Source organism: Spermophilus citellus (assembly GCF_964194105.1).
Source record: "Spermophilus citellus genome assembly, chromosome: 4".
In the NCBI taxonomy this organism is placed as follows: Eukaryota; Metazoa; Chordata; class Mammalia; order Rodentia; family Sciuridae; genus Spermophilus; species Spermophilus citellus.
The window spans coordinates 36,202,743-36,227,683 of record NC_138185.1 but is presented as its reverse complement, the minus strand read 5'-3'; the positions used below and the strand labels follow the sequence as shown (position 1 = coordinate 36,227,683).

The 24,941-nt window shown below is 45.0% G+C and overlaps 1 protein-coding gene across 1 annotated transcript in view; it reads left to right on the top strand.

The window, feature by feature from the left end:
* JAG1 (jagged canonical Notch ligand 1) overlaps positions 1 to 24,941 on the top strand; it is a 36,373-nt gene extending 11,432 nt beyond the window's left edge. The window contains exons 4-26 of the mRNA XM_081288686.1: positions 4,077 to 4,331; positions 6,093 to 6,153; positions 10,007 to 10,137; positions 10,711 to 10,830; positions 11,297 to 11,410; positions 12,599 to 12,712; positions 13,332 to 13,445; positions 13,953 to 13,999; positions 14,335 to 14,508; positions 14,925 to 15,075; positions 15,884 to 16,048; positions 16,542 to 16,655; positions 17,211 to 17,324; positions 17,411 to 17,524; positions 17,699 to 17,815; positions 18,300 to 18,327; positions 18,759 to 18,844; positions 20,015 to 20,128; positions 20,723 to 20,832; positions 20,916 to 21,149; positions 21,351 to 21,482; positions 21,694 to 21,844; positions 22,644 to 24,941. Of these exons, the coding sequence (XP_081144812.1) occupies positions 4,077 to 4,331; positions 6,093 to 6,153; positions 10,007 to 10,137; positions 10,711 to 10,830; positions 11,297 to 11,410; positions 12,599 to 12,712; positions 13,332 to 13,445; positions 13,953 to 13,999; positions 14,335 to 14,508; positions 14,925 to 15,075; positions 15,884 to 16,048; positions 16,542 to 16,655; positions 17,211 to 17,324; positions 17,411 to 17,524; positions 17,699 to 17,815; positions 18,300 to 18,327; positions 18,759 to 18,844; positions 20,015 to 20,128; positions 20,723 to 20,832; positions 20,916 to 21,149; positions 21,351 to 21,482; positions 21,694 to 21,844; positions 22,644 to 23,101 (3,218 nt within the window). The 3' untranslated portion in view covers positions 23,102 to 24,941. The remainder of the gene's footprint in view (positions 1 to 4,076; positions 4,332 to 6,092; positions 6,154 to 10,006; positions 10,138 to 10,710; positions 10,831 to 11,296; positions 11,411 to 12,598; positions 12,713 to 13,331; positions 13,446 to 13,952; positions 14,000 to 14,334; positions 14,509 to 14,924; positions 15,076 to 15,883; positions 16,049 to 16,541; positions 16,656 to 17,210; positions 17,325 to 17,410; positions 17,525 to 17,698; positions 17,816 to 18,299; positions 18,328 to 18,758; positions 18,845 to 20,014; positions 20,129 to 20,722; positions 20,833 to 20,915; positions 21,150 to 21,350; positions 21,483 to 21,693; positions 21,845 to 22,643) is intronic.

The following is a 24,941-nucleotide window of genomic DNA, read 5'->3' as shown; positions in this document are numbered from 1 at the left end:
TTTCCTGGGCCTCCAATGCTGCACAGCTCAGGGAGCTGTGCCCATGGAGACTGAGAGTCCATCCAGAGCTGCTTAAGGTAGCCCCAGTTTGGGGTTCTGGGATGTCTCATCTCTTGCTGGGAATAAAGAAGACTAGAGTAGGAACAAAGTACTTTGAAACCTCAACTTTTGGGGAGTTTGGCCACTGAAACTCTTGGTGAGCCCTAATAAAGAGAGCTGGTGGGTTTGGTGGAAATGGTTTATCCTCTTTCCTGTTCACCCTCTTTTGCGATGTTTCCAGAGTATCTCAGATTTACTCTAGTTGAAACCAAACTTGAGATCTCCCTTCCCCAAGAGCAATCCCTTTCCCAGGGCCCTTTCTTGGTGATGAGCACTAATATTTGGATATTCAGTGCCATAGCCAGAAATCCAGAATGTACCTTGCATACCTGCTCTCTGTTAGTGTTCTTGTCAATACTACATTTCAGGGTCTGAAAATCTTTAACCCTTAACTCAAAATCTGGCTTCTTCTTGCCATCATCCTGGTCAGAGTCACTGTTGGCTCATGCCTGAACTATCTCTTAGAATTGCTGCCAGCTCTTCTACCCATCTTCTCTGGTCCACCCCCAGTGCTTCACTGTCCAGTCTTTTTGGAACATCATATTTGGTTGTCTTCCTTTCTGTTAAAAAGCCAACCACTCAGTGACTTCCTGTTACTGCTGGGACAGGTTTTCATGGGGCTCCTAAGGCCTCTCCATCCCAGCCTTGTCTCCGCCTTACAGACCATAATGTTACATAACATTGTCATCCATGTCTGTATCCTAGCTTTTGTCCTTGAATTCATTACACTTTTCTCTCTGCATCAGGGCCTTTGCAAGGGTTGTTTGCAAGTTGCCTGAAATGTTTTGCTCCTTTCTCTTCACTCTCTGCCCCTCCCAACAGAACGTATTCCACGAGAGCAGAGCTGAGGATATTGAGGAGCTCAAATGGAGCTGGCTGCCCTTTGGTACCCAAGCAAGTTGTAGCAGAATTTCTTCTCACAGCAGCTTTGCCCATGAACCCCCATGAGCAGAATCTGGGTCTGGTAAAACCCAGGTGCTGTTCATGTGTTAGAAGGGATTTTCCAAGGATGACCCTCCTGCCAGCAGTCCTCCAAAGTCATTTGTTTTGGGACCACAGTACTTAAGGGTCCCAATTATTTTCTTTGCCAGAGCAAATGATTTCAGTTTATTGTGATGCTTCATTAATGGCAAACATAAACAGGCATAGTTCAGACTCAGTTTCCTTTTTAGGATGGCCTTATCTGCTCAGGCTCTCATCTAGGTTTTTAGGTTGGCATTGTTCTGGGGCTGTAATCATGTGACCCTCCTCCCCTCCTCCTTGGCCTTCAAGGCTGTATGGGTGCTCTGTGATAATCTGCATGCAGGATAGTAACATCCTTTCTAGTCACAAGCCTGGACTACCAAAACAGCCATCCCAGGTGCACTTATTATCCAAACTGACAGGAGGAAAGAATCGGGTGGCAGCCCAGAAGCAGCAGGCAGGAAGCTTGCTCTTCATGACCCAGACACACTAGTGTCCTGCCTTGGCAGGTGCGAAGCTATTTTACCGTTCTGTTAGCTCCATTGAGGATTGATTGTGAAGTGATCATCTTCAGGGCATTTGCCAGAAATAGGTAGAGGACATACTGAACTGAGATTCATGTGTCTGTCTTCTGCACCCTGAGGATTGTGCTGGAGGCTTGTCTGAATTGTTTGTTGTTGATACCAGCCCAAGAGAAGCTGTATGCCTTTGAGCCATAACTAGTATGTCGAAATGATTCCTTTATTCAGATCTTGTAACCACGTGGTAATAGCCCACTATACCTCTTAACTGAACCAGCAGAACAAACATGCACTTTGAGGAGGGGCATTTTTGTCATTCTTTAGTCTGTGTTTATTTGCAAAAACTGAAATGAGTGAAGTGTTACCTGCAAGTGGTTCTCTGTGTACTAGGTGTAAGTCTGCAGGTATGTGGGCTTGTTGGCTTGTCTTGCCCACACGACAGTTGGAGAACCCCAGGGTGAATTCTGGGGCTGAGTTGGAAGTGGAGCATGTGGATGAAGCCACCCAGGAGTTCCTTACTCTGGTCACCTACATGGCTTGCATAGCTTTGTGAAGCAGCACAGGCCCAGAGCCTAGAAAAACAGTGATGTGGGTGTGTAAGAATCACAAAGGCATTGCAAGTAGGCTCTAATGCTGTCTCTCCAAGGTGGCCTTGAATTTGACAAGGTGGTGAAGGGCTAGAGCTGGCAGGTTTAAGAAAACAAACATAGCACCAGGCTGTGTGGGTACTGAGCTGGTGCCTCTTTGCCGGTTCACATCCCTCCCCTGAGCTGGCTCTGGAGTCTGGTACTATTTTTGTACCTGTCTCTTCTCTCACACTAGATTGTAAGTGACCTCAGGGCAGGGGCCACTTCTTACTCCTCCTGAGAGCTCCTTGGACTCTAGGCATTGGTTGTTTGATTTTCTTCAGTAAGCATTCTTTCCCTGTGCTCCTATCTCACCAGTCCCCTTTTAATTTTGAGACGGGGTCTTGCTAGATTTCCCAGACTGGCCTCAATCTTGAGACCCTCCTGTCTTCCCAATCACTGGGATTACAGGTATGCACCACCAAACCTGGCTCAGTTACTATTCTTTAAGATGCATGACTTGTAAAAAGAGAGAAATCTACTTATCTCTAAACTGAAGTAATTATTCTCTCATCAGACCTCTGTGCAGAGGAGAATGGTGAAATGCATCAAGTTTGTGGTGTAGTTATTGAAATGCTAGCTTAATTCCAGTTTAAAAGGTGGCATGTTAACAATTTTTTGCGGTGCTGGGGATTGAACCCAGGGTCTTGGATATGCCAGGCAAATACTCTACCTGACGTTTTAAAATTTTTTCTTATTTTGAAACAGGGTCTGGTAAAGTTGGCCTTGAACTTGTGATCCCCATACCTCAGCTCCCAATTAGCTGGAATTACAGAGCTGTACTACCACATCTACCAACATTTTTTTTTTTTTTAAGTTTAGTCAGTTTACTCCTTGGCTTTCAAAGAAGAGTTTTTAAAATGAACAAAACTTTTCTAAAGGAGACACAAAATTCTAAAACCAGAAAAAGATGCTAACCTTTATCTGGAATAGTAAAATTTTTTTCTTAAAGAGCAATATTCCTTAAGGGGCAATGTTCTTTTACATAAAGAGCTTTTAAAATCAGTACAGTCAATGATGCAATAAAAACATTGGCAACGGAGAGAAATGGGTTGCAGGTCACAAGGAACAGATATGAATGGTTCGATAAATACCTTGAAAAGGTGTTCATTACTTAATTAAGTGCAATTAAAACAAGAGATACCTCTTGATCCATCAGGCAAAGATCAGAAAGTTTGATAGTATATGGCATTGGCACTGCTGCTGGGAAACAGTTTTCTGTGCTGGTGGGAGGACTAATTGACAGGGCTTCGTTGGTGGGTAGTTTGGGATGGTCTGTGGACAGAGTGGATTAGTTATGCACATACTGATTCAGCATTTCCATTTGTGGGATGTTTCTTAATGCTGGAACCACATACATGGGCGGTATGTTCGACATGCTTGTGGCTTTAATAACAAAAGGTTTCAGCCTGAATACCCATAAGGTTAGAGACTAGGTAAATAATTGTTTCCAGACAAATAAGATATATACCCATTAAAGAGGGTGAATAAGTGATATTGGTGGCCTCTAGGAGAATGAGATGGACTTCTTATTTTCCGCCCTTTTGTACAACTGTTTGAGTTTCATATCATGTGCATGCATACTTTATTTAAAAACAAAACAAATGGGCTGGTGTGGTGGCACACACCTGTCATCCCTGCGACTAAGGAGGCTGAGGCAGTAGAGTACAAATTCAAGGCTAGCCTCTGCATCTTAGACCTTGTCTCCGAATAAACAAATAAAAAGGACTGGGGATGTAGGTCAATGGTAAAGCACTCCTGGCTCAATTCCCAGTACCCTCCAAAAAGAAAAGGCCAAAAGGTCAGGGTGGGAGGCTCTGATATGAATGTTAGTATGATTCACCTCTTTTTTTTTTTTTTCCTCTAGAACCCGACAGCATTATTGAAAAGGCTTCTCACTCAGGCATGATAAACCCTAGCCGGCAGTGGCAGACACTGAAGCAGAACACAGGGGTCGCCCATTTCGAGTATCAGATCCGTGTGACCTGTGATGACTACTATTATGGCTTTGGCTGCAATAAATTCTGCCGGCCCAGAGATGACTTCTTTGGACATTATGCCTGTGACCAGAATGGCAACAAAACTTGCATGGAAGGCTGGATGGGCCCAGAGTGTAACAAAGGTGCGTGTGTGTACATGTGTGTGCTGGGCGGGTTGACTAGCCCTGACTGCCTGTTGCTTTGGTGTTCAGTTCTCACCCACTGGCAGTCAGATGGCAGGTTGCTATCTCGGGCAGGGTGGGACTTTGCCTGTAATCTAGGACTGAAGCATGAAGATGTTGAGTGTCAAAGATGCTGTTGGTGCCCCGTCAGATCCCCTTTACCAGCTGGTGTCCCCATCCCCCAGCTGCTGTGAGTGTTGGCTGCTAACAGCTCACAGCTGCTCCTTCTCCAGGGAATTTTCCTTGGCCAAGCAGGAGCCACTTCATGCCCCATCCCTCCAGCTCATAGTTAGTGAGTGGCTGCTAGAAGGGGGGGGGGTACAAAGGCCAGCCCCCTTTGCCTTCACATTGTGGTAGGCGATTCACACTCCAGAGCTTCCTCTGGGATCAGGCTGAAGGCAGAATCCAGCTGAGACCAGGTCCTTGCTCATCTCCTTCCCCTGCCTTCCTCAGTCCCTCTCTCTCCTGTGCCTGAATCCGCTTCTCAGCAATCTGATGCCAAGTGGGACAGGCTTGATTGAGTTGCTGTCTGAGCAGAGAGTGCTATAGGAAATGACGGCCCCTGAGCTCAGGGGGCCTTGCAAGAAGCTTTTGCAATGCCTTTGTGGCGGCATTGAGGAAAGAGGGAGTAGACAGCCCAAGCCTTCGTACTCTGGAGGATTGAGCCCACCCAAAGGAGTCTAGCTTTCAGTCTGTTGCCAACTTCATCCCAACCCACTTTACTGGAATTCATTGATTCTAATTCATAGCAAGTTGTTCAGTAATTCGAGTTAACCGTATACATGCCCTTATAAATAATAATGTACTATAATAATGTAATCTGCTTATCTTACATGATAATTAGGTAAATTCTTTCATGACAAACTGAATTAAAAAAAAGTTTTCCACAGTGACTGAGGGGTGGGGCATGATGAGGAATTTGCATGTCCCTTGGGCAAAGCTGCTCTTTCTTCAATAACTGGAGACAAGAATTTTAAGATGGTCCCAGTAACATAGCAGGACCCCATCTCAAAAAGATAGTATTTGAGAACTCAAATGAAAAAAGGAATCAAGCTACACATTTTAAAGAGTTGTTTTTAAAAATCTAACAAACACTCTAATGTTAGTGAGTTTTTAATGTCAGATCAATTTCTTAGCTTCTTTTTAATGAAGTAGAGAATTCTTTGTGAGAATACTTTACAGAAGTACCACCAGATCTGGCTACCGGATTAGCCTGCCAAATGAAGCCAGCCTGATTGGCTCTGTTAGACCTGGGAGACTTTTGAAACCAGGCATGTAGGGGTGGACGATGGGGTTAGTAAAGGAGGTCGGGGCTCATCTGATGACGTCCTAATGGGATGTGGAAGGATTGGATTATTTACACCTCTTTCTTATGGTGAGGGTGGGATGGGCAGGATGGGAATTGACCCTGCAGGGTGTAAAGAGGAGGGTAGTTACTGTTGAGAGAGACTGGGTGAGGGTCCCCTTCCCCCATCATTTGTCTACATTTTGTCCCCAAACAGTATCATGTTTTGAAGATCTGCTAGCAAGGCCTTAAAGTTTAAAGCTGGATTTGTTATTTGGGCTCCTCCCATCTTCCTCTCCTTACAATGGGCTTGACACCAGATCTCTTAAAATCATGGATTTTGTAGGCTTAATGTGCTAGGCCATTCTCATGAGGATGGCAGTACAGAAAATGGGCTGTGTGCTGACGCATCCTTCTGCATTTTTTTTTTTAAACAGCTATTTGCCGACAGGGCTGCAGTCCCAAGCATGGATCTTGCAAGCTCCCCGGTGACTGCAGGTAAATGACTACACTGATCTTTTGTGGTTTCCTTTTCTTTTCAAAAATCTTTCCTTTAATGCAACCAAGGGACTGATTTTTTTATTGTAAATATGCCATTTTCCCCCCTTTGGAGGACAAGAAAGCTTTAAAAAAATTCAGATAGGCACATCCGAAACTTATTAAATTATACCAGCTGTCTGATGGAATGTACACCACCCCTTCTCTCTTGGAAGAGGGGGAAAAAAAAAAACTTGTGGGCATAGCCAGTGACTTCATGTATTAACTGTTCTGTAAACTGATAACACATTTTGTAATCTTCCCTTAAAGTGCAAATGGACTATATGGAAGGATGAGGCTTTGTTTCTTTGCGCCTCTCTCTCTCTCTCCTCCTCCACCCTCCTTTCCTTTCCCTGCCCTCCCCCACTTTTCCCATCAATAGGGAAAGTCCAGCATTCTTTAGAATGGGATTAGTACAATCTCCTGGCCCCTTTGCAGGCAGGAGCTGGGCCGGTGCTGAGAGGTTAATGGCTGTGCTGGAATCTTGTCAGCTGAGCCTGATGAATGTAGACTTTTGCTGCTGGCCTTTGAAGTCTGTTCTTTTGTGGTCCAGGAACAATGCAGAAGCCAAACGGAGAGACCTACCCTGACCGCTTCCCCAGGATGGTCTGGGGACTTCTTGAAATGTATATTATGCCAATTTGGGAAAAGCTTGTTTCAGGAAATACTGTCTGATATTCTGACAGCATCTCTTTCTCCTCCCCAGTTTTAAGGAGCAGCAGATTTAATGTGACACTACATGAATCTTTTGGTCCTGTCACCTTTGCCCCCACGGCTGCTCTGATTTGAGCCCAGGGAAGCTTATGAAACAGTCTAAACTAGTGCACCTCAAACGAATGTGGTACCTGGGGCCCTCATTAAAATGCAAACTTGGGCTGGCATGGGCCCAAGTTTCTGCATTTCAAGCAAGCTCCCCCGTGATGTTCTATTGCTGGTCAGACCATATTTTGGGGAATCAAACCTCAGCAAACCCCATACCTCAGCACTTACAGTGTAAGTCCCCAAACAAATGGGGGGAACTGTTAAAAGTGCAGAATTCCTACTGAATTCTGTTCCCTTGTTTCATCCCAGGAATCTGCATTTGATTGACTTGCCATGTGATTTTGCAGATTTAAATTGAGAGCTTTTGGTTTTAAAGAGAATTACCTGTAGGTTTTCTCTCGGATTCCACAGCTCCATATGTTCTTCCACGTAATGGAAACACTGAACTTGAGGCCGAGGTGGGATTCAAGGCAGCTGGAAGTGAAATAAGAACAGGTTGTCCTGGAATTCTCTTCCTACAGTTCTGCAGGAGTTTATTTTCTGGATGGCCGAGGGGATTCACCTGCTAATCCCCTTGGGTGGCAGCTGACTGTAGTATTTAGCAACTTTACTGTCAAAGGCAGAGCAGGAATCCACCTAGGGCAACTCTCCCTAATTAAGGGTGTTCTGGAGAAAGTAAGACCGGCAAGGCTATTAGGGACTCTGAGCCTGCTGCCTGCTCAGATGAGTATCATCTCTGAGTATCATGGAGGCCGACCACGATTTGTGCTACTGTCATCAGAATAAACACATTGCTGTGCAGGGGAGGGCCCTCCCAGCCAGAACAACAGGCTTTGTTTCTAGAATTTAGCCCTTTCTCTTTCTCGAAGTGTCACCTCCCACTCCCTGCCCAGACATGCACCAGTGCCCTTATTTACTTAAGGTGCTACTTTCCCACGCAGCATTTGCATAGTCTTCCCTGCCTTGAAAGAAAATCAAAACAGAACCTTCCAGCTAAGGAAGTTCAGGTTATGTCCTGCTCCAGAAATAGTTGAATGGCGAGTTACCTGTAAGTTGTCTTTTGGGTTATGTATTACACAGGTTTTCTTTTTTTTTCTTTTCTTTTTTTTTTTTTTTTAGTCTTCTCCCACACGAGAAAACTTCCCTGGTTTTATTCATCCCAAGGAGACCTGGGTTCCCTCTTCCCGGGTACATGGGCTTGTTTTGTTGCAAGCCTGCCAATAATATCAAACTTAATTATGAATCATCCTATGAGGAAAGTCACTTCAATTTCTCATGAGAATCTTAATCATATATTATTAAACTGGGATAACTTGGTCGATGCCTCTTTTAGGGTCAGTCTTTTTATTTGTTTTCTTTTGAAGTCATCCGTGGCCTCTTGTGGTTGCTGTTTTATGCTTGGGGATTGAGCTCTCATTAATTAAGAGGTTAGGTTGGGTCCTCAGCTGTCTCTCCTTTTATTAGGCAAATTGAAGAGGTGTAGCCATCCTTAATTTGGAAGGATAAGCGAAGACAGCAGGAATATTGCTATTTCCCAATCAATTCCCTGGAATTATTTTTCAGGCTGAGTATGGGCCGCACAGAATGGCTCCCTGCCTCCCACTAAGTTGGGTGTCTGCTTTTTAAAAAGTTATTTCTACCAGATGACTTATTTTGTTCTTGTTCTATTCCTTTAAATAGTCACTTGTCATTTAGATGGAGGGTCTATTTTACATGAACCAGAATCCTGGGTCTGATTAATTTTAAACCACACATTCTAGTAGTTCTTTGTGTTTGGGTGTGGATGGGATGTTTTTAGAAGTTAGGAAGTGGTTAGTCAGTATTCTCAGGGTTAATCCATTCTCAGCCGTGGGTGATTAGCTGTTAGCTAGATCCCTATAATTTTCCCATGACAAAGATTCGCTAGCTTGCCTCCAGCTCTCTGGAAACCAAAGCCCTTTCCTTCTGGGGAGCAAATGCGGACGTTTATTTTCATGAGTTCCAACTGAGCAGCTCACGGGGCAGTTGGTTTTCCTGGTTTTTCCCGGATCCTAATCTGGAATGATTTTGTCGGTCCGCGTTCTATTCACTCCTGCTTCTTTCCACCCTCAGGTTAGCTCCTGATGTCCCTTGCCTTTCCTCCATCCTTTTTGTTAGAGCTGGGTTTTTGAGAAGGTGGTTTAAAGTTTCAGAAGGCTTGAATTGAGGGGAGATTGGTTTGAGTTCCTGCCCTCTCTCCCTTCCCAGTGAAGGTTTGTGTTTGTGTTTGGAGATCAAAGACCATTTGGCTTTAAAAGACTATGATGAACAAGATGCTTATAAGGGAAACTCAACTCCCTCAAAATTAGATACAGGGATATTGTACTTTGACCTCTTCTTTCTCTCTTTCATTGTTCCCCCCCCCCCCCAAAGTGAGAAATAACTAAATTAGCATGAACAGCCATGGCCACGGTAATGACTCATAAATTATCTGTAGAATTGGTTCCAAGTGCCATTGCACCCCTCCCCTTCCCTGCAGAAGTGAGTTTAGAGATCCTCCCCAGGTCTTTGCCAAGGGAGGGTGCCCCCTCCCTCTCCCCTGTTTGTTTGATTTTCCTAAAGTGTCATCACTGGGCTCTTTCCTGCGGCCTTTGGCATCTTGTTGCATCTGTGCACTGGGGTTGTGACTTGCTGTGGAGACAAAGAGCCTGGGCGGAGCTGCAGGGGCAGCCTTGGTGGGGACTTCTGCATAGCTATTGTTGTCCTTTCCTTCTATGGTCTGTCCTGATGAGGTCCTGGGATTGATTTATTCCATGTCCTCACGCTCGGCTCATTCGTGGGAGCCTGAGAGGGGCTTTGTGGAGGGCACTCCCCACTCTGGCCCCTCCCCAAACAGCCCCCCTTTTGTTGAGAGTCTCTGCTTGGCTCAACTGTGAAAATGTCTGTTCACAAGGAACCTCTAACAGGCCTTGAAAGTATCCTGTCCTGTCTCCCACAACAAAATTAACAGCCTGGACTTCGTAGTCTTCTGCTTTAGTTGTGCGCACCCCCTTGGTGTTCACAAAGCTAAGTGGCGTGTGCTGTCTGTCCGCAGGTGCCAGTATGGCTGGCAAGGCTTGTACTGTGACAAGTGCATCCCGCACCCAGGCTGCGTCCACGGAACCTGCAATGAACCCTGGCAGTGCCTCTGTGAGACCAATTGGGGTGGTCAGCTCTGTGACAAAGGTACACCCATCAGGGAGGGACCCAGGGGCTGGATGCTAGCCTTGGAAGGAACGTGAGATTTTGGAACAGCAGTAAATTGGTTTTTACTTTGATTTATCTTCTATCCTTAACCACCTCATGTCATGAGGTTTGGGCGAGAATGTAAGCAAGTGCTCTACCCCAAAGCCACATCCCAGACCATTTCATTCTTTTGTGGGGGCTTTTATTCTAAATCTGTTTGAATTTGCCTTTAATGCTGTAGGGTGGTTTATTCATTTATTTTTGGTTCCATTTTTAAAATAGGAGTGGGGCCAGGTGCTGTGGCACACCTGTAATCCCACAATTCAGGAGGCTGAGGCAGGAGGATTTCGGGTTCAAAGCTAACCTCAGCAACAGCAAGGTGCTAAGCAGATTAGTGAGACCCTGTTTCTAAATAAAATACGAAATAAGGCTGGGGATGTGGCTCAATGGTCGAGTGCCCCTGTGTTCAATCCCTAGTACCAAAAAAATGAAGTAGGGCTAGACTCCTAATGAGTTAGTAGTAGTCTTTACCTTTATTGTTGTCTTTTTGTGACTTTGGGGTCTTTTGGGCAGATCTCAATTACTGTGGAACTCATCAGCCGTGTCTCAATGGCGGAACTTGTAGCAACACAGGTCCTGACAAATATCAGTGTTCCTGCCCTGAGGGATATTCAGGAGCTAACTGTGAAATTGGTAAGTGGTCCAAGTTGGGTAGGATCCCTTGGGTTCTTTTTTTTTTTTTTTTTTTAGTTTTTGGTATGCTCAGCTTGCATGCAAACGTATACACACACACACTCTTTAATGATATGTAAAAAGAAGAAAATACCCTCCAAAGTTAAGACTCATTATTCTAGCTCTTCCACAAGTCTCTTGAAATCTTGAGTCCTTAATGTTTTTTGGGCGATGTTGATTAGCCATAGGAGGCATCATGAGATGTAGTGACCCCCCCAACTTCAAGATATATTGGAATGTGGCTCAGTGAGAAGATGATTTCCTTTCTCCCCTAGACACAGCAGGGGGTTACATTGCATGCTTTTATTTTTTGTGACATACTTGAGTTGGTGACCAAAGTGTGGGATTTGGTTATGGGGTGGGGGTGGGGAGGAGGCAGTGTGACAAGAAGTGGGTCCTTTGCTGACTGCTGTCTTGGTCTTTGCAGCTGAGCATGCTTGCCTTTCTGACCCTTGCCACAACAAGGGCAGCTGCAAGGAAACCTCCCTGGGGTTTGAGTGTGAGTGTTCTCCTGGCTGGACTGGGCCTACATGCTCCACAAGTAAGTACAGGTTTTGGCCTGTCTGTTCTGAGGGGTCACTGTGTTATGATACAGGGTTGGTGGGAGATATCTGGACTTGTCCAAAGTTAAGGACTTAGTAACATGTCTGAGTGTGGGAATGGCGGGTGCACTCAGTCTGGAGGCTTGGGTACTTGGAAGTCTTCTAGCACCCCATTTCTACCCACCAGGGTAGCACATGTATCTGTGGTTGGTAGAAAGTCTCATGGAAGGGCTCATTCCTTGGGTGTGCTTCCTGGAGCTTTGTCTCCTCCAGATCCTCTTTTAGCCTTGAAGAGGCTGCCTTTGTACTGGATTTTTATCATAGACCCCTAAGACGAGGACCTGGGTACAGGATTAGCTTGACTGAGACTAGGCTATAGGTTAAAACCACCTGGGATGGGGTCTCTGGATGAAGTGGATTCCCTCCAGAATCAGGCAGGTGTAGCCTTTAATGAGCTGGAATTCTGAAGTGCAGCCAAGCCTGAAAACCACTATCGCCTGTACCCTAAAAACGGCATACAGCATGGTTAAGGATGTGGGTTGTTCTGGGGTCAGATGGCCTGCACTTGCACCAGACCCCCACCCATGACTTTTAGAACTGTGGCAGGCCTCATAACCTCCCTGTGTCCTGATCAAACGGGATCGTAGCAACATCTATCTCTAAGGGCTGTCATGAAGACTCAAAAGCGAATTCTTGAATAGTGTGTGTGGCACAGGCTGTAAACGAATTAAAATCTTTGCAGTCTGGTGCAGACGTGAGGGGTGTGGCACTTGGCTGGGTTATTTTTAGAAAACTCTGTAAGCAAATCTAGAAATAAGGTTTTCCACCATGAAGAAATTATTATTATTATTTTTACCTTTTCTATGTAACCTCTGAGCCATCTTTATTTCTTTAAAAATAAAGATTAGGCAGGTATGGATGTCTCCTGTTTCCACTGAGTTGATGCTCTGCTATTATCCAGCTGTCTCTTTCTCCCCCACTGCTTAGGGGGGGATTAGATGAACTGGGGCAGTGGGGGATTTAAAGCTAAAATCGAGGCTTCAGGCTTATCATCACCGTCCCACTTGCCCTGTGGTAGCTTTACTTATAACAGGTGTCTGGCTTTTAGGCACAGGCCCCTCCTGTGATATTACATTGTCTAATTGCCAAACAGAATGAAATTATTGCTCTTAATTCTCATTGAACAGATATCAATGATTGTTCTCCAAATAACTGTTCCCATGGGGGCACCTGCCTGGACTTGGTTAACGGATTTAAGTGTGTGTGCCCTCCCCAGTGGACTGGCAAGACATGCCAGTTAGGTAAGAAAATTCTTGGTGACTCTAATTCCTGAACCGATGTTGGCTTTGCTAATCAAAGCTGTGAAGAAAGATGAGCATGTGGCCAGCGGTGTGAGTTCACACTCCACCATACTAAGAAGTAATTTATTAGCAAGAGTCCAGCGGGCCTGGGAGAAATAACTTGAATGCAAATGGGCTAGCTCTTTTAGGCCCTGTGGGAAAGTCGTGGGATTCCTTGAACCATGTCAATCGTCTGTCCGAGGAGGGTTCAGCTGGGTTCCAAACGAGGATGATCTCATGAGGAATGAGCTGTCTGCATTCTTTTTGCCACATTTAAATCCCAGCAACTAGGCTGTGCTGGGTTTTGCGCAGAAACCCCTGGTGGCTTTTTGCTATTCTGTTGGGGGCCAGTTGTTAACCAGCAGCCGGAAAGTTATCAATTAGCGGTCCTTATTGGATAAAGGCTAGAGAGAGGGCTCAGATGCTCTGAATAGAGGGAACCTAGTATTTCTTATTTAGGTAGCTTGTTAAAATGTCTCATATTTCAGACCAACTCTGTTGGTATGGTGTTTCTTTTTTTGGGGGGGGCAGGGTGCTGGGGGGGTAGAACTATTTCTCATTGCTCCTTGTCTCCTTTCAGATGCAAATGAATGTGAGGACAAACCTTGTGTAAATGCCAAATCCTGTAAGAATCTGATTGCAAGCTACTACTGTGATTGCCTTCCAGGCTGGATGGGACAGAATTGTGACATAAGTGAGTGATTTTTTTGTTTCAATTTTGATTTTCATGAAACTTGGGTGTTGAGAAGGCTCTTGCCCTTCCATTCTCAGTCTCCAGTTCTAAGTGGGTTTTTTTTTTTCCTTTTTTCATTTTGAGGTGCTGGAGACAGAACCCAGGGCTCCTCATGTACCAGGCAAGCCCTCTACTTCTGAGTAAAAGAGAACTTTATCCCAGAATGTTTTTGGAGAGGGAGTGGTCACTGTAGCAAGGAAAATGTAGGATTTATCAGGCTCATTAGCTGTTAAAACTGGCCATATTCTGATAAGGAGGCTAAAACAATGATGTGAAGTTTCACTCCCTCCTTCTGGTCTGGAAGAATTAGGGAGGGTCCCCACCTGGTGTAATAACCTTATCTCACAGGGAAGCAGAAGGAAATCTGATTTGAGACTTTTATCTGTCCAGAGCTTAAGAGGGCTTTTCAATTAAGCCCAATTTCAATGCAAAGTGCCTCTTTAACCAGATAACTTGTTTGCTTTTTAGATATTAACGATTGCCTTGGCCAGTGTCAGAATGACGCCTCCTGTCGGGTAAGTAAATCTTTGCTTAAATGAAAGCCTTGACAGTTGGCAACCAATTTAAGATTTATGTGATGCTGGGAGAGCTCTGTCCCCAAGAAATTTAAAAATGCAGGTGAAAACGGAGTCCCTGGAAGTTTCACTAGGGCTCATGTTACCTCAGCCTCCTGGGAGTCATTTTAAAGGCATGCTTGCAGAAAGTTCTAACCCAGTTGAGAGGCTTGGCATTTGGCTATTGTAGTGAATCAGCCCCACCACAGCCATCCTGCTAAACCCCTGAAGCTCTTGTTTGTGGACTATATAGAAAAAAAAAGCATGTGTTTCTCCCCCCACTTCTCCTCCTCCAGGATTTGGTTAATGGTTATCGCTGTATCTGTCCACCTGGCTATGCAGGCGATCACTGTGAGAGAGACATCGATGAATGTGCCAGCAACCCCTGTTTGAATGGGGGTCACTGTCAGAATGAAATCAACAAATTCCAATGTCTGTGTCCCACTGGTTTCTCTGGAAACCTCTGTCAGGTGAGTGGAGGCAAAAATTTCAGATGGCAACGTATTTACAGCGGAGGCCCCTCCAATTCTTCGCTCTTGTGTTTGGGGTCTTGTGACATTTATTAACATCCTATTAACTAGTGAATCTCTGTTAGACAAATGCTGATGGAAGGAGCTATTGATGAATGATTTTCTTCTCGGTGTGCATCTGTTCGGCTTTGTGTTTCATTTCGTACCCCGGACTCTTTTCTTTCCTACTGTACCCTGTTTTTCTTAATTGCTTACCTGAATCATGACAGTACCTAGGGCATAAAGATGATTACCTACAAGTGTCTCCTCCTAAAAGTATATGGATGGGATCATATTCCAGTGTCTACTGTCCCAGAGAAGTGATCGTAACATCTCGTTTGACTTTGATCCTTCTTCTCTGCTCCTGGTACTTGCAGCTGGACATAGATTATTGTGAGCCCAACCCCTGCCAGAATGGTGCCCAGTGCTACAATCGTGCCAGTGACTATTTCTGCAAGTGCCCCGAGGACTATGAGGGCAAGAACTGCTCACACCTGAAAGACCACTGCCGTACGACACCCTGTGAAGGTACTTCCTTTCCAGGACCTGACTGTGTCTAGACCTCCTCCTGTGTCTCCCATTGGCCACCTCCCCTTAATGCACTTAGAAGTAGTGTAGGGTAAAGAGGACTTGTAGGTTGGAACTACTTTATCCTGAGCTCTTAGAGAATCCAGAACAAGTGGAAACAATCTATTCAGACTGGTCAGCAGGAAAACCACATGTACAAGTAGCCCCGGGGAGAGAATGTGAAATCCATTTATCACTCTAGTTCTGGGGTGGGCTGATGTGCAACACCAGGACAAATTCCTGAGAGCAGCACTGTCAGTAGAACTGTGCAACAGTGGAAATGTTCTGTGCATCAGGTTACAGCTGTAGTGGCCATTGAGCATTTAGAATGGGACTGGCTTCACTCTGTTTAAATATAAATAGCCACATGTGGCCTGTAGTTGCTGAATTAGGTGGCACAGCCTTAAAGCTTTTATGAATTTGTACTTTAGCATTGCCCAAGTCTAATTGGTCTTTTTTTCCCTCAGCAAGCATTTTACCAAATCGGGTAATGTCAAAGGTGGGATGATAGGGGCTCACAGGCAGGCAGGTTTCCTGACAGCGTAGGACCAAAATGCTTTAAAAATCCCATCTGCCAAGAGTTCAGCTTTGCTTATCATAGTGCTACCAGGCATGTTGTTGGAGTCTTAGTCCCTGGGGTGCCTCGTGACATCCTCATTAGCTCAACGGTGCCCATCTCCAGTGTAGCTGGTATGCTTTACCCACTTTGATTAGAAATGCTGTGTCTGTGCGTCCGTGGCTATGATCTGAACCCCAGCCTGTCTTCTAGTGATTGACAGCTGCACTGTGGCCATGGCTTCTAATGACACACCTGAAGGAGTGCGGTATATCTCCTCTAACGTCTGTGGTCCCCACGGGAAGTGCAAGAGTCAGTCGGGAGGCAAATTCACCTGTGACTGTAACAAAGGCTTCACGGGAACATACTGCCATGAAAGTAAGAACCCCCACCCTCATTGGGGAATGGGGATGGTGCTCCCCACCCAGTGCTGCTGCCCGGCTTAAGACAGTATTTGAGAATAGCTTTAATCAGAAGCTAAAGTTGAAGAGACCAGAAAGTTTATCATTGTACCTGGGATCTGAGACTGAGGTACATTTGATTTATGAGACCACTCAGATGCCTCTGAGCCATGAGTTTATTTTAGAATATTCTGGGGTCTCACTAATTTGAGTGGGCCCTCTTTTCTGAAGACATTTCTTCCCTAAGCCCACTGGGTTGACTCGTCATGTCAGGGCATTAAATAAAATGAGGGAAGCCTCTGCTTCATCAGCCACCCATCTAATTGGGGAAAAAAAAAAAATTATCCTAATGGAATTGAGCATATTGAGGTGCCAGGTGCATTTTCTCAGGAGACAGCAGTGAAAATCACAGGACAGTGCTGGGTTGTGGCATTACTTGTCCTTCAATTCACTTTTTCTTCCTTTCGCAGATATTAATGATTGCGAGAGCAACCCCTGTAAAAATGGTGGCACTTGCATCGATGGTGTCAACTCTTACAAGTGCATCTGTAGTGACGGCTGGGAGGGTGCCTTCTGTGAAGCCAGTGAGTCTGGGCTTATTTGGGGGCTGACCACTCTGGGTTGCAGAGGGTGTGTGGAAGGATCCCTCCTTAACTTGGAAACCTTTGGAAATAAGACCCCAATTTTTCTTTGTTGTAATGGAAACCTCTGGAAGTAAGACCCCAATGATTTCTTCAGAGGGACCTCATCACTTGTCCCATTTGTGTTTATTAATGCTGGTGAGGAACTTCCGGGGAAACTATAGAATTAAGATTGGTAATTAAGATACATATCCCTTCTTGCAAGGAGAGGAATCTTTGTTTTGATTTTAATCTCTGTGCATCTTGATTTCAACTTCCATGGGAATTCCAGAGGACTGCAAACTCTTTCCCGACTTGTGGCATTCCAAGTCGCTCTGTTGGGAGCTTGTTTATTCCTAGAAAAGGGTGATTGTGTTGAAGTCCTGAGGCTGCTCAGCTGTTTCTGGAATGTGGGGGTGGAAAGCAAGGGTTGGCTGTCGCTATAGGAAAGCTTAGTTCCTAAGTGTTGTGAACAGTCCTGGAATCTACTTCAGTTGAGCATCTCCTCTTTGATTCTAGATATTAATGACTGCAGCCAGAACCCCTGCCACAATGGGGGCACGTGCCGAGACCTGGTCAACGACTTTTACTGTGACTGCAAAAATGGATGGAAAGGAAAGACCTGCCACTCACGTAAGTGTTGGGGGCCCAGGTCCTGCCTCTGTTTTCTGTCGGAGGGAGGGGGCCCGCTGGGGCTCACATTGAGATTCTTCCTCCAGGTGACAGCCAGTGTGATGAGGCCACATGCAACAATGGTGGCACATGCTATGATGAAGGGGATGCATTTAAGTGCATGTGTCCTGGTGGCTGGGAAGGAACGACCTGTAACATAGGTAACTTTCTGCCCCCTGTGGGATTTGCAGTGGGCATGGCCACCTGAGTGAGCACATCATGCTCCTGGACATGCTTCTGGATCTTATGATCTTTTTTCTTGGGTCTAGTTTTTGCCACTCCGGACTATTTTTGGATCCTCAGAGAGGGTGGTCTTGTCTGTTTTTGCTTTGTAGCCAGAAACAGTAGCTGCCTGCCCAACCCCTGCCATAATGGGGGCACCTGTGTGGTCAACGGTGAGACCTTCACATGCGTCTGCAAAGAAGGCTGGGAGGGGCCCATTTGTACTCAGAGTGAGTGTCCTCCCCTTTGAACTCTCCCAGGGCTCCTGGAACATATCCTGACACCCTTGGGGACTTGCAATCGAAACCAGAAGCAGCACTCACTGTTTGATGTCTGCTTTTGTATCACCTGGGTCCGTATTAATGACTTGATGGGATACAGCCCTGACCTGGGCATGAGAAAGTTGCCGATGAAGATAAGTGGAGACAGATGGCGTCTCGGTTCCCAGCCCGGGGTCTGACCAGCAGCCCTGCCTCCTTCCATTCTCACACTCCTCCGTCCCCAACAAGGGCCTCTTCCTGTGTACATATGTCCCACGGCAAATGAAACTGAGTGTGGTGCAGGCCTGGTTCCAATTTAGCAGAGGTTTTAAGCATATTTGGCTGGTGTTAACTTTGACTTTATCATTTGGGTATTATGGAAATAAGTGTTTTTACTTAGGGCTAAGACTCCTTTCCCCCTGTTAAAGACCTCCCTGTTGTCTTTTCTTTGCAGATACCAATGACTGCAGCCCACATCCTTGGTAAGTGTGACAACCTTTGAAGTAATCTGCATGAGAATCTCCCGGGATCCTGTTTAGAATGTGGGTTCTGATTCGGGGCGATTTGGGGTGAGGCTCTGCTTTTCTAACAAGCTCCCTGGTGACACCCGTCCTGTCACTCTGCGGACCACACTTTAATTAGCCAGGTTGTATCTTCATTTAGAGCAGTGATTCTCAACCTTGGCTGTACCCAGGAATCACCTGGGGAGCTTTTAAAAGTCCCAATGCCTGAGCTGCAACTGAGACCTAAGAAATTAGACTCTCTTGGGGTGGGACCCAGGCATCAGTATTTTTAAAGCTCCTCAGACAGTGGCAACTATGGTCAGGGTTGAGAGCTGCTGAGTGTAACTGGCACGGCTGCCTGCATTGTGGGGCAGCTGGAGTCACTGAGGCCGTCTGTGTTTTCTTTTTAGTTACAACAGCGGCACCTGCGTTGACGGGGACAACTGGTACCGGTGTGAATGTGCTCCAGGTTTTGCTGGGCCCGATTGCAGAATAAGTAAGGACCGCCCCCATCTGATTTTTCCCAGTGGCTTTATTCCCTTACTCCCTGTTCCACTCCTCAGCCTGAGATTTTTTTTTTTTCTCTTTAAAAACAATTAAGGCTACAGTTCACTTTAAGTAGCCTTGACAAAGCAAGTAATCTCCTGCCTCCAGCTGGGATTAAGGTGCTCCTGCTGGATCCTCCCAGGTACTTGCTGGTAGTCCCTGGGTGGTGCAGCCCTCCTTCCTCATGGGGAGAGTGCCAGCCACAGAATCTGACGATTTCAGCTACACTGGGGCCCTGAGAAAAGTGTGCTTCTCCTCGTGACTAACATGATTAATGAATGGGCAAGTGGAAGCTTACCATGGCTATCCTGTTGTGGGACTAGGACAGAGCTAACACAAATGGGAGGGACTAGATCTGTGACTTCCAAAGGCTGAGCTGCAATGGGTTTGATCAGGCCCCAGAGAAATAATTAAAACTGGGAGGCAGACGATGCAGTTTTTCAGGAAGCTGAAACTTTATTTTTTACACCCTTTTTTTTTTTTAAACAAAACAAAAATGACAGAATAGTTGTATTATTTTTGTTCTTATCCCCAAATTGTTTGAAATTTTATAGGAGCCTGCCGTTCTCCAATCTGGGATGGACCGAACTTTAGCTCTAGATGGGGATAAGTTTATCTGTTTCATACTTCTAAATAAGATTGACAAACTACAGCCTGGAGGCCAAATCTGACCCACCATCTGTTCTTATAAGTTTTATTGCACGCAGAAAACGCTTACTTGTTTATCTGTTTTGTGGCTACACACCACAACTGAATTGAGTAGTTGTGATAGAAACCTTGTGACCTGCAAATCCTAAAATATTCACTCTGACCCTTTTTTGGGGGAAAAGTTTGCTGGCCTTGCTCTAAACTGCACTGTCAGAGAAAGGAACTTAATAAAAATTGCTGCTGCCTAAAATGGTTCTCAGCTGTTGAAAGTCAGGACAGTGGTGATCTTTGGGGGTCAGTGACTGATAGAGGCTTTTGGGAGATTAATGATCTGTTTCTTTACTTGGGGACTGGTTACATGAGTGAAAATTCACCAAGCTTATAATTATGATTTGAATGCTTTTCTATGTTTGAAAAAAACAAACTTTGTTACTCCCCAATGGAGCCTAAATTTAAACTCCATCTTTCCTAGACATCAATGAATGCCAGTCTTCACCTTGTGCCTTTGGGGCAACCTGTGTGGATGAGATCAATGGCTACCAGTGTGTCTGTCCCCCGGGGCACAGTGGTGCCAAGTGCCAGGAAGGTATGTGTGCCAAGTCCTGGCTGCCCATGTGTCTTCTGGGGTGTAGCCATTAATTTGTTCACAAATGGGCACTGTGCTCAAGGATGGAATGCATAGTGGAGGTTGCAGGGAAGGGGAAGTGGGTCTTCCCAAAACAGGGTAGCCACTGGTCTTGGATAATTCTGTGTAACCAACCATCTTAACCCTCAAGGGCTTGCAGTAAGCATTTATTTTTGTTGCCTGTGGCATGGGTGGGCAGAGCAATTGTACCACTATGCTCAGGCTTAGCTTGACCAGCCAGCAGCCATCTTTGGGGTTTGTTCTTTTCATGGCAAATGGCAGGCCCACAAGAGGCCAAGCTCAGTGGGAAAAGCCAAGTTCAAGGGTCATATCTCTTGGGTCACATCTGCTGACATTGTATTAGCCAAAATAAGTCACATGGCCAAGTGAAGTTAGTGGGGCTGGAAAAAACATGTGCCCAGTGTGGTAGAAGGAACTATTACCACGTGGTCAAGGGTATATGACCATTTCATAACAGGGAGGAGGTGAAGCATTAAGAACTGCGATCCAGTCTACAGAAAAAGAAACTCCTACTCATACGTGTCCACCTCTCAGTTTCAGGGAGACCTTGCATCACCATAGGGAGGGTGATCCCCGATGGGGCCAAGTGGGATGACGACTGTAACACCTGCCAGTGCCTGAATGGACGGATTGCATGCTCAAAGGTAGGGTGTGAGGGCTGCTGTGGTTCTGTGCTCTGAAATCGTAGGTGGACGTTCCTGCTCAGCTCCTCTTTTACTCTCTCCAGGTCTGGTGTGGTCCTCGACCTTGCCTGCTCCACAAAGGTCACAGCGAGTGCCCCAATGGGCAGAGCTGCATCCCCATCCTGGATGACCAGTGCTTCGTCCGCCCCTGCACCGGAGTGGGCGAGTGTCGGTCTTCTAGTCTCCAGCCAGTGAAGACCAAGTGCACCTCTGACTCCTATTACCAGGATAACTGTGCAAACATCACGTTCACCTTTAACAAAGAGATGATGTCACCGGTATGTAACAACTTTAACTGGGGACAGTATGTTTGCTTGTTTAAAAGAAGGAATGTCACAAGCTAGGATCTAGTTCTCTGTAGCCTGAATTCCTGTCTTAGGCTCTAAGTGAGGCTTGAATTTAGCCAAAGTTTGAAAAGAACATCAGCTTTTTCTTTTTCCTTACATGCCTGTGATTTTTTTCTTTTTAAATCATTTTAGGGTCTTACCACGGAGCACATTTGCAGTGAACTGAGGAATTTGAATATTTTGAAGAATGTTTCTGCTGAATATTCAATCTACATAGCTTGTGAGCCTTCCCTTTTGGCAAACAATGAAATACACGTGGCCATTGTGAGTATAAGACCTATTTATGCCTAATTATTTGATTGCAAGGGAGGTAAATGTCAGTATCAAGACTGTGTAAGCATATTGAAAGAAAGCATTAAGTATTATTACGTATTTATTATTACGTATAAATTATACATGTTGTAGTATAATTTCAAATAAAGGCTACTGCCGAGTGTCCCCACTAAGTCAAGTCTGACAGTTGCTCTTTTTCCAGTCTGCTGAAGACATACGGGATGACGGAAACCCTATCAAGGAAATCACTGACAAAATAATAGATCTTGTTAGTAAACGTGATGGGAACAGTTCACTTATTGCTGCTGTTGCAGAAGTGAGAGTTCAGAGGCGCCCTCTGAAGAACAGAACAGGTAGGTATCAAACGGGAACAGTCTCTTTTTGAAATCGCTGTCAAACTGATCTCATTACACCATCCAGTAGAGCCACGGGGTGGGGAATCACCTGTCAGTGCCCCTGCCTCCCAGGAGCTCCTTAATTGGTGAGAAACCTGAGGTCGGCCTATTTGACCAAGGTTGTAGGTGAATCTTTTCCCCAACAAGCTGTGTACTCTCGCCAGCAGGCTCCCTGTAGAACTGGTATTGTCTAGATATATTGCAGAGCCCTAGGACAGAGCATCACTGTACCCTGAGCTTGAAGCTGTCAAACTGTGATTTAGCATTTTGGTGTCATGGCACAGCCTGTCATGAGCACTGTGAGACATAAGTTTGATAGTTTGATATCCCTGCATCCAGACCCCCTTTTTTGAGGGTCTTTAGCATCATGGTTCTAGCTAAGCGAGAAATGGGGCATATGGCCGTGAGTTATTTGAGCTGACCATGCTTGGTTTGGGTTTGCTAATTCTGAAAACTAATTTCAATCATGAGCTGCTTCAGTAGCCAGACTAACCTGGACTTAACCAGGTACTGTTCTCCAGTGTGGAGCCAGAGACCGTAGGAGCTACTGCCCCACCTGGTCTCTCTGGGAACAGGTGCCAAGGTCCCGAAGGACCACTTGCTTATTAAGCTGTGAAATGACAATATGCAGTTGCAAAATGGGATTTGTTCCCACAGTGCCCCTCTCGGGGACTAAGGACAGGAGAACCACTCTTTTGTTCCCATGTTGAAGGCTTTTTTTTTTCTGAGTTAATTGGTTCTTGTGTCTGCCTTACAGATTTCCTGGTTCCTTTGCTGAGCTCTGTCTTAACGGTGGCTTGGGTCTGTTGCTTGGTGACGGCCTTCTACTGGTGCCTGCGGAAGCGGCGGAAGCCAAGCAGCCACACTCACTCTGCTTCCGAGGACAACACCACCAACAATGTGCGGGAGCAGCTGAACCAGATCAAAAACCCCATCGAGAAGCATGGAGCCAATACGGTGCCCATCAAGGATTACGAGAACAAAAACTCCAAAATGTCTAAAATAAGGACACACAACTCTGAAGTTGAAGAAGATGACATGGATAAACACCAGCAGAAAGCCCGGTTTGCCAAGCAGCCGGCGTACACGCTGGTAGATAGAGAGGAGAAGGCCCCCAATGGCACACCAACAAAACACCCAAACTGGACAAACAAACAAGATAACAGAGACTTGGAAAGTGCCCAAAGCTTAAACCGGATGGAGTACATCGTATAGCAGACAGCAGGTGCTGCCGCCGCTAGGTAGAGTCTGAGGGCACTCGGGGCTTGTAGTTCTTTAAACTGTTGTGTCATTTGAGTCTGAGGCTGTTGACTTAGAATCCCTGTGTTAATTTAAGTTTCGACAAGCTGGCTTACACTGGCAATGGTAGTTTCTGTGGTTGGCTGGGAAATCGAGCGCTGCATCTCACAGCTATGCAAAAACTAGTCAAAAGTGCCCCGGTGTACGTTCCCCTGCAGCCAGACATTGCGGATCAGGCTCCCAGGACACTGCCCGGCCCCTAGTCCTTGAGCTTCCACTTCTGCCAGATGTCCTAATGGTGATGCAGTCTTAGGATCATAGTTTTATTTATATTTATTGACTCTTGAGTTGTTTTTGTATATTGGTTTTATGATGACGTACAAATAGTTCTGTATTTGAAAGTGCCTTTGCAGCTCAGAACCACAGCAACTATCACAAATGAGTTTATTATTTATTTTTTTTATTGTATTTTTGTTGTTGGGGGAGGGGGGGCCTTTGTCAGCAGTTGCTGGTAAAATGAAGAATTTAAAGAGGAAAAATGTGTCAAAAGTAGAATTTTTGTATAGTTATGTAAATAATTCTTTTTTGTATTAATCACTGTGTATATTTGATTTATTAACTTAATAATCAAGAGCCTTAAAACATCATTCCTTTTTATTTATATGTATGTGTTTAGAACTGAAGGTTTTTGATAGCATTGTAAGCGTATGGCTTTTTTTTTTTTTTTTTGAATTTATTTTCTCATTACGTGTTGCCTATAAGCCAAAATTAAGGTGTTTGAAAATAGTTTATCTTAAAACAATAGAATGGGCTTCTGTGCCTGGGATACTGATGGAATTTTTTTTGTACGACGTCAGATGTTAAAACACCTTCTGTTATAGCATCACTTTAAGACACGTTTTAAGGACTGACCGAGGCAGTTGAGAATTAGTCTAGAACAGGTTCTTTTCTTTTTTTTTTTTTTTTTTTTCCTCTGCTTTAGACTTGAAAAGAGACAGGCAGGTGATCTGCTACAGAGCAGTTTAAGGGAACAAGTTGAGCTATGACTTAATGTAGCCAAAATGTGAGTGGTTGAATATCATTAAAAATATCAAATTAATTGTGTGAAGTTGGAAGCACACCAATCTTATTTTGTAAATTCTGATTTCTTTTCACCATTCATATGTACTATTGAACCACTTGTAGATTTGATTTCTTTCTTTTTTTAAATCTACTGCATTTAGGGAGTATTCTAATAAGCTAGTTGAATACTTGAACCATAAAATGTCCAGTAAGATCACTGTTTAGATTTGCCATAGAGTACACTGCCTGCCTTAAGTAAGGAAATCAAAGTGCTATTACAAAGTTCAAGATCAAAAAGGCTTATAAAACAGAGTAATCTTGTTGGTTCACCACTGAGACCGTGAAGATACTTTGTATTGTCCTATTAGTGTTATATGAACATAAAAATGCATCTTTGATGTGTTGTTCCTGGCAATAAATTTTGAGAAGTAATATTTATTAAATTTTTTGTATGAAAACCTGGAATAGTGTGGCCTCTTCTGAGCTTCCGTAGTTCTGCCCGCTTTGCTGTCTGCCTTTGCCACCCCCCGGTCTGTGCTGGTAATGGGTATAATAGGCTGTCACTGACAGGGGCAGGGGTGAAGAACTGAAAGGCTTTTCAACCACAAAACTTATCTGAAGTTCTCAGAAAACCTTGGGGGCTGCTGTGAAGCTGGAACTGTGGGAGCCTGATTCCCTTGTTATTCAACAGCAAGTGTGAATACTGCTTGAATAAACACCACTGGATTAATGGCCTGCAGTGTGGAGGTGAATT